Genomic DNA, 17885 nt, shown 5'->3' on the forward strand with positions numbered 1-17885 from the left:
AACAGAGGATGAGATGGCTGGATGGCATCACTGACTCGAAGGATGTGAGTCTGAGTGAACTCTGGGAGTTGGTGATGGACAGGGAGGCCTGCCATGCTGTGATTCATGGGGTCGCAAAGAATGGGACACGACTGAGCGACTGAACTGAACTGAATCTTACTATTCCTACCCTTTTATCCTGATTTCAACTTATTTTTTGTCTATGTTATCTGTCAAGGCTGTTAAGTTCAACATTCCCTATTGATTTTTTGGGTAGGGTCAATTCACCTTTCACTTGTGGGTTTTACTTTCTACTGTTATTCAATACACATTGCTCTAATAATGTATTTTATTTACATTCTTTTCCCCTGTTATAAAATAAACCTCTCTCTCACTCAAAACTGTGCTTTGCATCTTTCTTGTTTGATATTCACATTACTTATGCTTTCCTAAATCAATATGCAATCATAAACATTTGACAAATTCCCTAGTTTTGCTTCTGTGACTCTTCCCTTTATATGGCTTTCCAATAAACAATGCAGTGCAGACTTCGGCTTTTGAATCTGACCTGAGACTTTGCTAATTTATGAATCCAGACTGTGTATGCTGTCATTAATCATGATCAACTGTCTTCCATCGGCCTGTTTTATGCTTTCTCTGTTCGCTTCTGTTATCTTTAACTGCATGAACTACTCTGTCTTCTCCCACTTTGAAAAAATGTGGAAAATAAATACGTTCTATTTATATTCTGTTAGTGGTCAGTAAAACTGACTTGAAAACCGAGCCTCCTTGAGTCCTACTTTATTTTGCAGTCTCTGTGTGTGCCTTTGTCAACAGCCTCAATCCCATGAGCAGAGGTGTCTCCTGGGGAGGGAAGACAGGGTCTGACTTTGATCCCCACTCGTGTCCCCGAGGTTCTGGGGGACTTGAGAAACCCAGCCCCTGCGCCCTCATGGGATGGTTTCAAGTGCTCCAAATTACAGCGTGCCTGGTGGGGTCAGGGCCTGGCTCCTCCGTCAGCCCTCTGCACTCGCCCACGCTGCCTCTCCACCACCTTCGACTGTGAGTGTTCTGAGCTTTTGTGTTGGCAGCTAAACATGCTCAGAGTCCCACCTCCTCAGTTTCTGACACATTTCTCCATGACTACTGATCGTTACTAGAACAGGAAGGGGAGTCAGAGTTCAGGGATGGGCCATGGCCCCCAGCCACACCGCCCCGGCTTTCTCCCGGAGGCCCTGAGCCCCTCAGGGTCCCTCGATGAGTCTGGCCGACTGGTGATGACTTGGGCAGCCCACCGAGACCCCAGGGGTCTCTTACCTCAAACTGGATCAGCACCGTCCCACTTTCGAGGCCCTTCTTTAGCTGCTCCATGGACCCCTCCAGCGTGTCCCCCGTCTCTGGACACACGGGGAAGATGGCCTCAGGGAAGAGCTGGTTCAGTTCATCTTCAGATTTGATATCGGCAAACGAATGGACGGCTGCAGTGGACAAGAAAGGGTGAGTCAGGGTTGCCCAGCCATGCGCGGGGGATCGGTTTCCTCCCCCTCAAATTACACTTGTGACACCTGAATGCAGACGGTTTAAAACATCTTATTAAATGATTAAGCACATGGTAATCATTTTCACCAAAGATACTACTTCCCGTTGAATGATTCAATATGTGCTAATTATACAAAATGACATACTAATTTTTCTGGTTAGCCTTAAATGATGGTGTTTAGGACTCAAGAGGCTTTTGTCAGAGGTAAGAGGAAGGGAACACATGTCATTGAAGAGAACACATCTTCTCCCTTTGCTTTCTCCAACCTGATTATTCCCTTACCCATGCTATTCTTTCCTTTTCAGGTTCCTTTCATTAGTGCCCTTCAAACAGGCATTTTCCCAGGAAGCTGGTATGGGGTCTGGCGCTGCCCACACCCCTGTCCCACAGAGCTTGGTCAGTTCATCTCTAACTCAAGGCTCTTGTTAGGTGGGAGGCTCTGGAGTAGACATCTCTTAGCTTCTTCTTCAGAATTCTCCCTTCACGTTAGACTTAATATGGGTAAAAACCAACAGAGCACCTCTTCCTCCCCACCATGCACACCACTTCCCCAGCCTCACGTGCCTCTTTCTGTCCACCATCACTTCAAACTTTGGGATCATCTCTGAATGGCCCCTTTCGACCCAGAAAGAGAAGTCACTCCCTTACTCCAGAGCCTTCAGTGACTCTCTACTGTCTTCAAGGTAAAAGAGAAGAAACAACTTTTATATCTTGCCACACAGTTGAACTGAATCCTCACAGCGCTGACCAGTATTCCCACCTTATTTAGTTATTTATTCCCACTTTACAGGCTCACAGGAAAAAGAGTTGTCCAAGGTGACCCAGCCTGTCAGGGTGGGACCCGGGGATTCAGTCTACACGTCTGACCCTAAAGGGCACATTAGTTTCATTGATCACAGAAGCTCAGATTCTTTACTGATTTTCATGGGTTCTGTAACTCTCTCTGTTACTACTATTTTTTTATTTAAATGTTTATTTTAAAAATGAACTTATCATGACAGCTATAGGAAATCAGCGGCACTGCTCCTGCAACTCCACTAGTCTACAAACATCTCTGTTCCTCACCTCAAACAGGTGCCAGCCCCTTGCCATGGGTCGGTGGAGGATGCCCACCCAGGGCCTGGCCAGAGCGCTCGGAGGCCACTTCCCCTCCCCCTCCCCCAAGGCCCTGCCCCTTATCAGCCAGCTGGCACTTCACGTGATGGACAGGCTTGCTTCCAGTTGCTGGGTTCCTTCCTTCTCTACCATCACGTGGCCTTATGGGACTCACAGCAACTTACTTAACCTCTCTGTGACTGTTATCCTTGTTCGGCGATAAGAATACCAACCTTATGAGATCATCGTAAGAATGGAAGAGGATAATTACGCAAAGCAACTAACACCATGCGGGCACGTCACTCGAGCTGCACAGACATCGGCCACTGTCACTAGTGACACCGACTGTGTGCCCAGGGTGGAGCTGGGTTTGGTGGAGATGGGTGGTGGGAGGAGCTGGGTTGGGGGCTGGAGAGATTCGGGAGGACCTCACGGAGGAGGTGGGATGAGCGCTGGCGCTGGGAGTTTTAGTGGGAACAAAGACGACAGGTATGTGGGGGGTGTGGGCTGTGCCGATGACTATGAGTCCAGACGGAGATGCAGGGCCAGGGCCCGAGGCATGTGCTTCATTTACCTTCAGTGTCTGAAAGCTGGGAAGGAGGATTCAAGGACTGGGCTTCCTGCTTTATAACAACAACACTAATAGTAGCCGTAGTCAACAGAGGATGCCCTTCCGACACCCACACAGAACTGGGCAGCATCTCCGATGCTTTCCAGTATGAGCTTCATTGTATCTTCACAGGGATCCCAGGAGGTAGCGACTATGTCATCCTCATTTACATTAGAGGAAACTGAAACATAGATTGGGTAAGAAATCTGCTCAAGGTCCTGGAACCCAGGAGGAGGCAGAGTTAGAACAGCCTTGAGGCAGCCAGGCTCAGGCCCCATTCTGCTAAAGCCTCTCCAACGAAACCAAATGCACATGAATGAAATATAACCCGATCCTTTGAGAAAGGGTTGAAAATGCAAATGAAGGCAGAGGCAGGCAGCTAAGAGGGGTGTGTGGAGGGGGCTAAGACGGACCTGCGAGGAACAGGGGACAGGAGTGTCATGTCTTGTATTGAAAGTGGGGGTGGGGGGTGCTGCCTACCTGCAGAGGACTGGTCATGAGGGATGCGGCCCTGTGGGGCCACATCTCCACATTTTCAAGTGAGAAGTCAGCCAGCGGGTTGTTTCCCATCAGGGGAAAGTTCTTGATTTTCTGATGCTGGCTACGAGCACAACATCTTGAAACCAAGGAACGGGCCCGAGAAGGCCCTCTTCGCTAAGGCTCCTCTCCCTCGGGGGCTGTTACCTTTCCTCCTGATCACCAGGGCCAGCTCCCGCGTGTGCGACTCCCGGCTGGCTTTGATGAACATCACCACTTGGTCATGGGTGTGTTCTGAGATGTCCCGGCCGTTGATTAGCACGATTTGATCCCCTTCATTCAGCTTAGGAATGCAGGTGTCTGCCTGCACGCAGGGGAAGAGCGAGTTTCTTTTGTTACCATAATATAATCCTCAAGAGGAGAACCTGGTGCTTTCTGAGCCTGGACACTGGAGACCGCAACCAAGTTCTGCTTTTCTCCCCCTGGCATTACCGCCTTTATTTTTATTACAGCCACTGCTATGTTGACATGGTAGCTAGTGGTGGGATTTTAAAGAAGTGCTGCTCAGAACCTACATTACGAATGAAAACATTTCAGAATAAAGTGAAAAAGAGTACTGAGGCCATTTCTCTATGGCAGCCAAGCTTCACTTATTACTGTAATGTCAGAATGACTCTAATACCTCTAACTTCTGTTTTTCTAGGTGTTTTGTTAGAAAATGATTTGTCAGCTAAAAGCAAGCATATAGCTATCTTGTGATGGAGAAAGCCTTTGCAAGCATAACCCCCAAGGCACAAACCGTTATGGACAAGAAGCCGTGCAACTGATTGATAGGCTTCTTAATTCATAGAGGCCATAAAGAGTAAGAAAATGTAAAGCACAAGCTTAAAGACAACTTAAGAGTAAAACCCCCAAATGGGTCCCTTTCTTAGGAGGTACAGGGACTCTTTGGTGCTCAATGCTTAAAAAAAACCAAATCATCTCCTAGATGCCTAGAGGCCCAAGACCCACGAGCCCACTTACAGCTTGTAGAATAGTGAACTCTATGCCCCAGTTGCCTTCCTGTGAGCAGGACTCCTACACTTTAATGTGCCTCCCAGCCACCTGGGGATCTGGTTAAAAATGCAGATTCTGGTCCAGATGGTCTGGGGTGGGGGTACGAGAATCTGCATTTCTAGTAAGCTTCCCAAGGGATGCTGGTGCTGCAGCCTCGGGGGTCACACTGAGCAGCAAGCTTCTGGAAAATGCTTTCTTCCTATCTCTATGCATGCGCTGACACACACTCTATGCTGCCAGTAAAAAAGAAACAGGACACAGAAATAGAAATCTGTTACATTTACGGGAAAATGGATTTGGGAAATTACAGAATACATGTACTTACAGGTGACTCTGGGTTTATCCTTGACACCACGAGAGGCATCTTTTGATCCACTCCTCCCTGTAAACGTATACATTAAAAACCACTTGAGTTGTTCACAGCACCAAAGACATGCAGGTATCTCTGACACAAAGGGAGGGCTCAACTTTGACTTAAATGTATTCTACTCCCAAGGGCTGGTACCTTTTAGAATGATAAAGTTCCAGAGGCTATGGGTCTAGTGGGTCAACCAGAAGGCCACTCAGAAGCCTCCCAGTGCCATCCCCACCATCCATGGACTAAAGATGCATTCTGAAGCAGGCTCCTTTCAAAAAATGCAAACATCCTCAGGAAAAAGACTCTAAAAGCCCAGCCCATAAGCACTGCTGGGAGAGGAGCTTACGCTGGAGGGGAGGAGCTGTGTAAAGGTCCCAGACTGTGAGGGCTTCTGACCTCTGAGAACTGGCTGTCAGCGGGGCTGCTGGGCTATCAGAAAGGAGTTTGATGGCAGTTGCGGGGTGCGCAGCGAAGATCACCTGCCCTCATTCTGCTCTAAAGCTGATAAACCTTTTCTGGGAAGGGCCAGATATTACTTTTTGTGGCTTGTGGGACAGAGGGCACCCTAGCACCTCTGCCATTGAAATGCCAAAGGAGACATAAACCATTTGTAAATGAATGGGGTGTCTGTGTTCCAATAAAACTTTATTTGTAAGAACAGATGGGATTGGGCCTGTGGGTCATAGTTTGCAGAGCCGGCCTAGAGGGAAACAGAGGAGGTTATGGCCCTGCACCTGAATCCCTGTTCTCTCTTAGCAGTGCTGAGGGGTTCCCATCTCTCCGAGCCTTGTGTTCAGTCAGTCGTGTCCAACTCTTTGCGACTCCATGGACTGATGCTCGCCAGGCTCCTCTATCCATGGGATTCTCCAGGCAGGAGTACTGGAGTGGGTTGCCATTTCGTCCTACAGGGGATCTTCCTGATCCAGGAATTGAACCTGCATCTCTTCTATGTCCTGCATTGGCAGGCGGATTCTTTACCACTAGCACCGCCTGGGAAGCCCCTTAGTGTGCATCTATAAAATGTTTCAAAATACCAACTTCACCACTTAATAAAAGGACTCAATAAGGGGATATGAACAATCCCCTTTATATCCTCAATAAGGGGATATAAACAAGTACATAGAGTAGGCACTTGGTATGAGGCAACTCCTATGGCCCCATTGAAAAGCTCCCAATTCTGAAGGCCAAGCCAATTTTCCTACACAGCCTTAGGTCTATGGCACATTTGTAATGGAAGTTTAAAAGTCATCTAAAGAATGCTTCAGAGCATCACACGTCCTTATAAATTACACACAATGTACCTTTAGATTAAATCCAAATTTCCCATCTTCATCTGGCGTGATGCGGATCAAGACTAAGTAGCCGTCACCATCATTCTGGAAAATGTCAGAAAATCGTCAATTATGTTACTTCTTTCTCCAGTGATTGGTGATAACCTAATTCCTTTGAGTCCTAACCACTTAACTGCCCAAGAGGCAGCCCCACACAGGAAGCCCGGCTGGCTTGGCCCGCTTTGGCCACAGCACCTGAGCCCCGCCCCCCCACCTTGTCACAGTAGTACTGGCTGGAGTCCTCGGCGGAGCCCCCTTTGGTCACCCTGTGGAAGTCCTCTAGGAACTGCTGGTCGACGCCATCTGGGGAGCAGGAGCCTGGAGCATTTGAAGATGGAGACACAGAACTGGATGACTTCTGGGTCAGGCAGCTTTGTGCTGGGCTGTTCTCGGATATACTCCTTCATCGTGGGGGAGGAGGAGATATTTTAATAACTGGATTAATATTTTATCAGAGCACATAATACTGATTGCTGGAGCCTGGCATCTCATGGCTGTCACCAATCCTTAGAACTTTTAGAGGGGCTCTGAAGGTCAAGCCCAGGGCTCGTGCACACCCAGAGTCTACTGGCTGCCCACACCCCCAGCTGGCCTCAATAGCATCAGCTTTTAGTTTTGGGGTAAAGGGGAAGGAGGGCAGGGCAGTACCAAGAACTGCTGACAACTCAGCAGCTTTAGAAGGGTAACAAGGGAGCTGTGCCCAGCTAGTCTGGTGCTTAATTATTTAAGCTCACTCAGACCTGTGGGTCTCCACTGTTGAAAGTTTTTCCTTCCATCTCATTCCTGCTCATAACTCTGCTTCACAGGACAGTTTGCTACCCAGAGGAAATGGGACTGATTCTGCACATTCAGGACAATTTATATCAATCCGAGTTTACATTATTCACCTGTGACATCCACTCATCGCCTCCGCTGAGATCATAGGTTTTATTTTTCTCTAATATAGGTCCTTCTGTACCTTGGAGCTGCACAGTCCAATATGGCAGCCACCAGTCACAAGTGGCTATTTAAAGAAGTGAAGATTAGAAAATTCCTCAGCTGTGCCAGTCACATTTCAAAAATGCCCAACAACCACATGTGGCTAGAAGCTCCTGCACTGGACAAGACCAGTCACAGAAGACTTCCACCACTGCAGGAAATTCTACTGGATGACGCTGTCTTTGAGAAGTGTCAAAGACCTCTAGGGTCATCTGTTCCATTCCCATGTCACAGATGAAGAAACCGGTTAAAAGGCACTGAGTAACTTGCCCCAGGTCACACAGCTTTCTCCTCACCCGCCGGGAGTCTGATGAACATGAGTCCCTGAGCACCTCTCCCCTCTCCCAGCCACCGGATCTGCTCCTAAGACCATCCTCCCCAACCTCTCAGGGCTGCAAGGATGAACACTGCGTAGCGCACACAACTCCTCTGCATCATGCACACCCACACTAGACTCCTTCCAGGGCCACAGATTGAGCAAAAGATGCCTTCAAAACACCTACAGAATATGGGGCTGTCCTCACGTTGCACAGACTCCTGCACATTCTGACCTCACTTCAGGTTAGTGATGGGAAAGGTGAGCAGACAAAGACAGTGAGACAGACAGACGACAGTCACTGCTGCCTCTTACTAAACCTGTATTTCAGGTCCTTTTCCAGGGTTTTTTTTTCCATTAATGGAGTACCTCTCTGTTTCCCAGAAAGTTTAAATTAGCTTACTTTAAATATAAAATCTGTATTGTTTTACTCATATAAAGTGATTCACAATCACAATTCATTTGAATACAAAATTTCAGTGACAGAGCAGTGTAGAAATAGAGCTATTTGCAAGAGAAGAGCTTGAACTTAAGGTGCTCAAATTGCCGGTTAAGGGGTATTATGGATGGGAAAGCATTTCAGAACGAGGAGATTTTGGACTTAAAGCTGTGTACTAGTGGGATGTTTTCAGGCTGAAAATAAATGACTTTAGATAACAGGAAACTAAAAAAAAAAATTCTCCTCAAGTAGGCAACTTTTCTGTTTTCATGTTTCTAAGAGCACCTCCTAGTGGCAGAAAGGGAGACATGACGCTACTAAACAAGATAAAACCCAAAGGATTCAGGAACGCTATTTCCAGCTAGGCGTGGAACTGAACCTCTAACATGAAGCTGCCGACAGCATTCATACTTCAAGTATTTGGAAGAATCTGGAGATGAGAGTGATGGAAACGGTGACGACATGCAAACAGAAGAGCAAGGCGACACAGCAGAAGAGGTCAGGCTTCTCAGTAAAGTGTGATGTATTTTTGTATTCATCGTATCTAACTTCTAAATTCTGAATTTTGAAATATGTCATATAGAATTTAGATGACATTCTATAAGGTTTTAAAGTATTTTTCTTTTTCAGTATAATGGTCTATCCAAAACAACCCACGGTACTAAAAATAACATATTCAAAGTCATTATGTCCCCAATCCTATTTTCTAAGTATGGGCGGAGATGTTACTTTTAGATGGTAATTTATTAAACATGACAATATTCTTTTTGGCTGAGCCACCACGTACAGACGTTCCCTGCAGGCTGCAGTAACGTTCGGCTCAGCGGGGAAGATGGACAGACAGATGGCAAGGAGGACATCAAATGATGAGACGCAACGAGAAGGTGGCAGCTGGACGCAGCACAGGGATGCCACGAGTGAGAACCCCAGGCTGAGCAGCCGTCCTCCCCTCTTGGGGCAGGACGTGAGGTGTGACTGACCGAGAGACAAGGGGGTCCACCGAGGCTTAGAGGGCAACTGTGAAAGGGGCCGAGAAAGGCAGGGAGAGAGACCGGCAGCAAGCGGTTTGTCCCAGAGTCAGGAGAAGGGGCAGCCAGAGCAGTTGGGGACGGACTGGCCACCCCCAGCTCCCGGAGGAGAAAGGGGCAGAGACAGACAGACGGACTGACCGGCAGACAAACGGGTGCTCGCCCTCAGAAGCCGATGCTTCAGAACTGTAAACGCAGTAGGCATCGGAAACAAAAGCCAGGACAGAGTTCATTTCTCTGAAGAGAAGCAAGGTTAAAGAAAAAGTTAAAATGGCAAGATTTACCACGTGATATTTTCTATACCACTCTTTCCTAAACTTTAGGAAATTCCAAAGACCACCCCCCACCGCCCCCAAACCTGTCAGCCAAGCCAAGCTGTGCTCCCACCAAGGGTTTCACAGTTCTCACTGGGGGTGCCTGAGAGGAGGCGCTGGCTCTGGTGGGTGACAGAGTGGGAGCTGTTCCGCATGGCATTTCTCTCCCAAGTCTATGGGCTTCTCAAGCTTGGGAGAGACCCTAGTCCTCTGTCTGTTCCTCCCCAAGGGCACTTAACACGTAGCCAGCTAATCTACATGGATCCTGATGTAAGGCGCACTGAGTAACAGAAAGTGTCTCCGTAGTTCGGGTGTTTGTGATGTGGAGACACTGTTTTATTTCTGCAATACACGCCAAGGGCCCAAGATCAAAACTTCACGTAAGAAGTAGCAGAGGTGGCGGAGGGAAAACGGGTCAGAAATGCTGCTTTCTGAGCTCTGTCTCATCACTAATGGAGTCACAGGTCATCCATCGTCCCCAGGCTGCCCCCCTGGTCGTTGTGATACCTCAATAACAAGAAAGCACTGGGTATATTTTGGTCAGTTTGTGCTTGAATTTTCTGAGAATTTCTCACCCACATACACCCTGCAGCAGCACCTACCACAGAGAACTGCTAACGGAGGACAGTTAACCAAAACCTGTCGCAGTAAATCTGTGTGAGTCCTTGGTGTGCAGATCAGACGCTGTGTCTCATGTGATGTGCGGACCTGCCAGGAAGTGGCAGAGGAGACACCCATTATGAAAACTTGGGAGCTTGTCTGGGCATTACCCAAGGGCTGCATCCGGTTTCATGTGACCATGTGTCTGTCTGTCCATCTATCCACATAGTCACTGTATATCTAAGTGCCAGATATCATGCCAGGTCTGGGGGAAGGAGAGGTGAACAGGGTACTATTTCTGCGCTCCAAGAGCTCACTATCTGTTTTAAGGTACAGCGATAAGTCAAATATTATCATCACACTCTAAGGGAGACGCTCAGATGTCTGGGGAGGCCAGGAGAGACTCCACAGAAGAGGGGGCAGAGACAAACTAGTAGCAGTTTAGACAGGTAGTCAGGAGGGAAGAAGAAAGTATTTTAGATAAAACTCTAATTTAAAAAAAAGCAAATCTGCAGCATTTGCAGAGGCATGAAACTTTGAAAAAGCACAGAAAAGAAAAGTAGGGGAGTGATGTGCTCGGGATTGAATTTCAGGAAGATAAGCCTATTACCCTTGTGGAAACTCCAATACTTTGGCCATCTGATGCGAAGAGCTGACTCATTTGAAAAGACCCTGATGCTGGGAAAGATTGAGGGCAGGAGGAGAAGGGGACAACAGAGGATGAGATGATTGGATGGCATCACCAACTCAATGGACATGAGTTTGGGTAAACTCCAGAAGTTGGTGACAGACAGGGAAGCCTGGCATGCTGCAGTCCATGGGGTTGCAAAGAGTTGGACACGACTGAGCAACTGAACTGAGCCCTTGTTAAGGATAGTCTGGAAGGAGGAGGAGAGACCAAAGACAGGAGGATACTTAGAACACTGCTGCAAGCATCCCTTTGAGAGATGATGGCAGTTATACATGGGCAAGGCGATGGGGAGGATGGTGAAGGGGTCCATGTCAAGAGATGTTTGCAGGACAGAAACTACGGGTGAGGGACTGGATGATGCAGGAGCAAGAGAAGTTGTTGAGGATGCTTGACATTCCAACAGGTACCAAGAGGGTGGTTCTTGAACACGGCCTCACCAAGACACAGGAGCAGCCGCAGGCTGGACAGAAGATGATGAGTTGAGGCTGGGCCAGGCTGGGTTTAAAGTAGTCATCAGACGTCCACATGCAAGCGGCCTGAGACCAAGAGAAGGGCAGGCAAGGTGCAGGGAAAATGAAAACAAAACTCCTGAGAAACCCTGTCACTGGCTGGTCTCCTGCAGGGAGACACAGTCTGGAAACCAGGCTGTCCAAGACAGCAGGCTGCCCCATGGCAGGAGAGCTGCCCGTCACTGGCTGGGTGACCAGGTGACAGGGCAGAGGGAATTCCTACCCCTGGTGGTGCAGCGGAAGAAGGGGATACCTAGAGTTTCTTCCAATGCACAGACGCTATTTTAAAACATTTTAAAAAACAGTGGTGAAATACACATGAAGTTTACCATCTTAACCATTTTCAATACACTTCACGCTACAGATCAGTGTATTCACATGGCTGTACGTACAGAAGTTTGGAAATAAAAGCCGACAGCTGCCCCGTGTCCCCAGAACAAGGCAGGCTCTGGAGAAGGAAATGAGAAAATGGCCAAGACATCATGGGGGCTGAAAAGTTCTTCAAACACAACCCTCATCTGCCCTCAAAGTTGTTTTCCTCCAGCTTTCTGCTCCGCAAAGTCGTTTTCTCCTCTGGGGCACTCCCCTTCCTTTTTTTTTTTTTTTTAATTTCTTCCCTGGGTGGCAGGTTGTTTTTGTTTTTGGTAACTTCCTTCTCTGCAGATTCTGGCCTTGGCTCTGAAGCAAGGCAAGGAACACAGAATGGCTGAGGGGTAACAAGAGGACCGCCTGCTCGGGCACAAAGCAAACTGCCAAGGACTCGTAACTATAATCATAAACTTTGCCGCGCTGCTATAAATACGCCACAAACCACAGTGACTCATCTGCAAGGACAATGTTCAGAGAGTCGGAGCTATGCCTCTGGGTTGAGAGCCAAAGTTGAATCACTCTCTTCTTCCTTTCTCTCCTTCTTCCTCTTGTTTACATGGGTACAGAACACTGCACGTCATCCTTCTTTCAAAAGGAACTCTCCTTGCTGTCTGTATTCATCTGATATCTCTGACAGGATATTTCTTCTTGCCTCTTAACACGCCAATTTGCTATATAAAACATGTTCAATGCTTCTTAAACATTTTGCAAATACTGCAGCCGACCCTGGGAGTCCGTGGATTCAGCTAATTGTGGATCAAATTAAATCCAGAGTTATGAAGGATCAGGGCTTCCCTGGTGGCTCAGGGAATCCTGAGAGAATTTGCTTGCAATGCAGGAAATCTGGATTCTATCCCTAGGCTGGGAAGATCCCCTGGAAGGGGGAATGGCTACTGACTCCAGTATTCTTGCCTGGAGAATTCCATGGACAGAGGAGTCTGGCGGGCTACAGTCTACGGGGTCACAAAGCGTAGAACATGACTGAGCGACTAACACTAACACACATGAAGGACCAACCATACTTCACCATTTTACGAGAGATTTGGGTGTCCATGGATATTGTACCTTTGAGGGTCCTAGAATCAATCCCCCTGAGGTACTTTGGGATGACTGTACTCACTGAAAAGACCACCACAGTTTTTTCACCAAGTACAGACCAGCCTTCCCTTCCTGCTTTGGGCAATGGAGGACCAATGGAGGCCTGCTGCCTCTGAAAGCTCAGCAGAAGGTGGCTTCCTGCCAGTGGGATGGGGTCCCCTACCTATGTGACGTGCTAGGGGCTGAACTTGTTTCAACTGTTCATCCCACTTGCAAAGTATAGCTGCTAACTGGACTCGGTGAGCTGTCTACTGTGGCTCACCTGGCAAAGCCATGGCAAGGTAGGCTGCCTCTGAATCACCATTATTTGCTACTTTTAATGGTTCACTGCAAAACAGTGTCCCAGGATGATACACCTTCCTAGGTCTCACAAAGGAGTTTCAGGAAGAATTGATGGGTGAGCAGGGCCAGGAATTACTTAAACCAAACAGGGCTTGAGGAAGTCAATTTTCAATGGAGTTTTAATAAACTTAAATTCAAACAGCCACGTGTGTGTGGCTGTCCTGGCCTGTGAAGGTCTGGATGCTCTGTAATTCCATGGTGGGGTCACAGACCGCACTTAGGAAGATCTGAGGTAGGACCTGTAATCAGGCTTCTCAGAAACCGCTGTTTTCCTAAACTCTCTTCTCCTTTCATCAAACGGACCGAGCCCCACAGTGTGCTGATGAAGGTTGATAATGTGCTATTTGCTCAGGTGGCCTGAGGTCCCTGAAAGCAAAGACTTGTCTACTTCACCTTCACGTTCCCTCAAGGAGCAGCCAAGGGTATAGAAAGTGCACTCAGGACTCAGCAACGAGTAGAGCCCTTTAAGACGTCCACGTACCCACAATGAGCAGAGGACATCCATGTACTCGTGGACAGAATCCATCTCTTGTCCACCTGCCACCCTGGAAGTGTGCTGTATCTGTGTCGTCCCATTTGGTAGCCTCTATCTACATGTTGGAGATCCAACCAGTCCATTCTGAAGGAGATCAGCCCTGGGATTTCTTTGGAAGGAATGATGCTAAAGCTGAAACTCCAGTACTTTGGCCACCTCATGCGAAGAGTTGACTCATTGGAAAAGACTCTGATGCTGGGAGGGATTAGGGGCAGGAGGAGAAGGGGACAACAGAGGATGAGATGGCTGGATGGCATCACTGATTCGATGGACGTGAGTCTGAGTGAACTCCGGGAGTTGGTGATGGACAGGGAGGCCTGGCATGCTGCGATTCATGGGGTTGCAGGGAGTCGGACACGACTGAGCGACTGATCTGATCTGATCTGATCTACAGGTGGTCCAGAGCACTCGAGATGATGTTTGTGTGACTGAGGAACTGAACTTACATTTTATTTTATATTCAATAATTTCAATCTGAATAACCACACATGACTAGAGGCTACTGTACTGGACAGTGCAATTCCATGATGGGACTGCAAACCACAACAGGGGGGTCTGACACGGAGGAAGGTGTCTCTGGGCATCTCAGAGCCCTCAGTCAGCTCCTAAACCTCCTCCTCCCTTCACCAAAGCGATATAGCCCCTGACAGGCTCATACTGGCTCAAGTCATGCTCGCCTGGGCTCCTGCCTTGTGGGACATGCACAACCACTGTGCCCCACAGAGGAACTCACACCCTTCCACTGTAGCCTCAACGGCGCTGTAAATTGGAGCAAGAGTTAGCGATCATTTCAACAGAAGCATCATCCAAGCTCAGGTCACAAGGAAATAATGACCAGAGGATTATTCAGCCAGAGGTGTTAAGAACACAGATAAGCTGGAAACCATGTTTGCTGCGGTCAGCGACAACAGAGAGAGAGCAATCTCACACTTAAGTGTGAAGTGAGATCCGTGATTCACCTGCGATGCCGAGAGAACGGTCAGGATGCATTTAAGGCTTTAATCCTAGGAGTTAGAGTGGTAAAAATTTACAGATTAACCGAAGTGCGTTCTTTTAATCCTCTGCTGTCAGGGGAGGCATCGTATGTTTCTACATTTTGGGCACAGCATGGGGCTAAACAGAATGGATACCCAATGACCATGGTTGACTTCCTAAAAAAAAAAAAATGATCCATGCCCATCACACTTTGTCATTTATGATCTGTGTCTTGTTCCCTTCAAAAAATGATTTGAGAGAGCTTACTCTAAAATGTGCAGACATGGTAGAACAGTGAATTCATTAAGACCAGAGGAAAAATAAGACTCATTAATAAGACAGAGAAGAAAGCTTAAGGACTATGTCAGAAATCTGGGCTCTGCGAAGCTAATGCAACGGAGTCTGACATGCAGCTCTGAGCTCCTTGCTAGTCAAGCGAACAGGGAACAAGTAAATCAGATATTATCTTACTGAATAATAAAAGGACTCAAGGCAGTATTTTAGGAGAGACATATTTTTTCCTGATCTTGAAATGTGAAGGGAGTTTGTCACAAAAGAAAAAAAAAGGACTATGGGGACATAAAAGAATTTGATGCAAACTGTCCTTGACAAAAATTTAACAAAGAAAATCCGAGATGCTGAGATGTTCTCTGCGCGTGTTTTTTTTTTTCCTTTATTCTAAATATTCATTAAAAACCAAAGCAAACAAATGCCCTGAGGACAGACTGTGGATCTGAGAAGGTTTTCTGTGGGCAGAGAGAAATGAGCACACTTTCAAGGGTGGGGAATCTTGCAGCGGACGAAGGCTGACAATCTAGAGACATACTGCTCTAGTCAACGTGCCCTCAACCTCTGGTGTATGGAATGGTTTAAACTGAGTTTTGCTCAACTGGAGAAAACACCATTCAGGAGAGCTAACGGGTGTGTGGACGGTAGGTTGCTGTCACTGACAAAAAAGCAGGGCGAGCTAATGACCCCAGGCACACAGCTCTTGGGGGAAGGGAGTGGACTGATGTTCTCAGCCTGGCAGAGAGCACCCCAGGGAGCTGGCTGCTGGCTCTAGCCTCTGCCTCCTCTTAAATGGCCATGGGGCCTGTGCAAATTCCTCAACAGCCCCAACCAAGGGACACAGGTAAGACAGGAGCACAAGTTTCTTACTCTCGGTGCGGGCTTCGGTTCTGAGAGACCTCGGAATCACTGTCTTTAGGGGACAGGGAGCCCTTGTAGGTGTAGAACACATCTTCGGTCTCAGTGATGTATGTCATCTCGTTGGCAAGGTTGTCTGCAGAAGAGTGCCGTGGCTTTCGGATCTCGTGCCGGAGCCGAGGACTTCGCCTGGTGGGGAAAGGTGCAGAGCGAAGCGCTGAAAGCAGATTCTACTTCAGGGTTCTATCAGACATCAGTGATCTAACCTCTGTGCCCTGACCGTCCCAAGGGTGGCTTTGCTGATGCTGCTGGAATTTAAGAGCTGGTTAACCGCCTTACTATACCAGAATCCAACCAGGGGCTGCGTGGTCCCAGAGACTCTGAGCCCAGTGGTACGGCCCCTCAACTTTATAAACTGGCAGATAAGACTGGTTTGTGCCCTTTGGGAAGCTGTTGAGTGTTGGTTTAGAGGGAGTTATTCTTCCAAGAGCACTTAAGGTAGGTCTCAATGCATAAGGAGGCCAAATTGGCTGCTCATCAGACAATTTTTCTGATTCATTTGTGCAGTATAAATAGGTTCAGAAGCTAAAGTAAGGTGTTTTTTGGGGGGGAAAAATTTGAACCTTCTTCCAACTATATCCCCTAATGTCAATTTCACTTGATCCAAGATGAAATGTTTGCTTTTCAAGATAGATCTACGTGGCATTGAAAGTGAAAGTGCTAGTTGCTCAGTCGTGTCCACCTCCTTGCAACTGCATGGACTGTATTAGCGCCGCTCTGTCCTTCCAATAGCAGCAGTAGCTGTGCGCCGTGAGGCAAGTCACTCTACCTCTCTGAGCCTCAGCTGTACCCATCTGGCTCCTGACAATGAAGCAAATGAGGCAATGTTCTCAGGATGCCTGGGGTGACACCTGGGGCAGCACCGAGGCACTAGCGGCTCCTGTGATCGGCAGCTCTAGGCGGCTGAACTTTCTTAAATTTCATTGTCCTTGCTTTTTCATCTTGCCCTTCCTTTTTGACCACTTCTCCTTGGGGCTGTCAGGGCCTCCACTTTTGCAATCCCTTTGGGCCTGGAGGATCAATACACGGTGCCCAAAGCTGAGCAGAAAGGCTCGTGACTCCTCCGGAGAGGACCTATAAATAGCAGTGAGAGCCAAAGCCCGCTGTTTTCCTGAATGTTGTCCTGGCCTCTGCTGCTAAGAGACTTGCAGACAAATTAAGCTGCTACTTTATAGAACACATGGACCACTATAGGATGAGTGCTACATTTCAGGAACCAAGAATCCATCTACTCGGTCATGTTATAACTTTCCACCACTAAACACCATCACCATTCCTGCCCAGAGGATCTGGCCCCAGCGGAGTCTCCTTTCCCAGCAGTCCTGCACAGCCACTCCCTTTCTGCCTGCCTGGTAGAATGTTTCTTAGTCTTGGTAGATCACTCCTTAAGAATTTATAGGTGCACCCTATCAGGAAATGAACAGAAAGCCATAATCCTATTTTAGGGCAGAGTTGAGCCAAGGTTTCCAGCTTGGTTCCCCCCTCCCCCCATAACATCTGGCTGTTTTGGAGGCATTTAAAAAATGGCCTGATGTCTCTAAGGAACATTATACTAACAATAACAACAATAATAATAAAATAATAAAAATAACTAACAATTCTACCTGATCCTTTCTGTATAGCTTACAAAGCACTTGTACATTGTTAGTTCATTCAACCCCTTTACAGATGGAAAGACTGAGACCAGAGAGATAAACAAATTTGTTAATGAACAGAAGAGCCAAAATCTGAGTCCAGGTGTTCCAACTGCAAGCCCAGTGCCCTTACCCACTTCACCAAACTGCCAATTCCCTCCTTTTAAGCCAAGTCCATCAACTTAGAAGTTGGCAGGCTGCTTTCCAATGAGCATTTGCTACTGTTGCTGAGGGTCACACATCCTCTGTCAGTTGCATTACATACCTTTACCATGTTTTCTCAAAGTTTATTTTGTTTGCTATTAATGGGAAACATGAGATTAAATAAAAGTTAAACATGCTTCTTTATCACAGAACTTCTCAAAACCTGAATATACTAATGCATACTACAATTTCAAGAGGGGC

General features: G+C 47.5%; 1 protein-coding gene across 4 annotated transcripts in view; it reads right to left on the reverse strand.

Moving 5' to 3' along the window:
- Positions 1–17885, reverse strand: part of PTPN3 (protein tyrosine phosphatase, non-receptor type 3) — a 110356-nt gene that overhangs the window by 25103 nt on the left and 67368 nt on the right. For 2 of the 4 annotated variants that reach the window (XM_010843547.1, XM_010843545.1), the window contains 7 exons: positions 15799–15975; positions 9349–9444; positions 6661–6847; positions 6417–6491; positions 5083–5139; positions 3909–4065; positions 1297–1457 (listed from right to left, as the gene is read on the reverse strand). In XM_010843547.1, coding sequence (XP_010841849.1) covers positions 1297–1457; positions 3909–4065; positions 5083–5139; positions 6417–6491; positions 6661–6847; positions 9349–9444; positions 15799–15975 — 910 coding nt within the window. The remainder of the gene's footprint in view (positions 1–1296; positions 1458–3908; positions 4066–5082; positions 5140–6416; positions 6492–6660; positions 6848–9348; positions 9445–15798; positions 15976–17885) is intronic. The other 2 variants (XM_010843546.1, XM_010843548.1) reach the window with 2 other exon arrangements.

Source organism: Bison bison, unplaced genomic scaffold, assembly GCF_000754665.1.
Source record: "Bison bison bison isolate TAMUID 2011002044 unplaced genomic scaffold, Bison_UMD1.0 scf7180017864183, whole genome shotgun sequence".
Taxonomy (NCBI): Eukaryota; Metazoa; Chordata; class Mammalia; order Artiodactyla; family Bovidae; genus Bison; species Bison bison.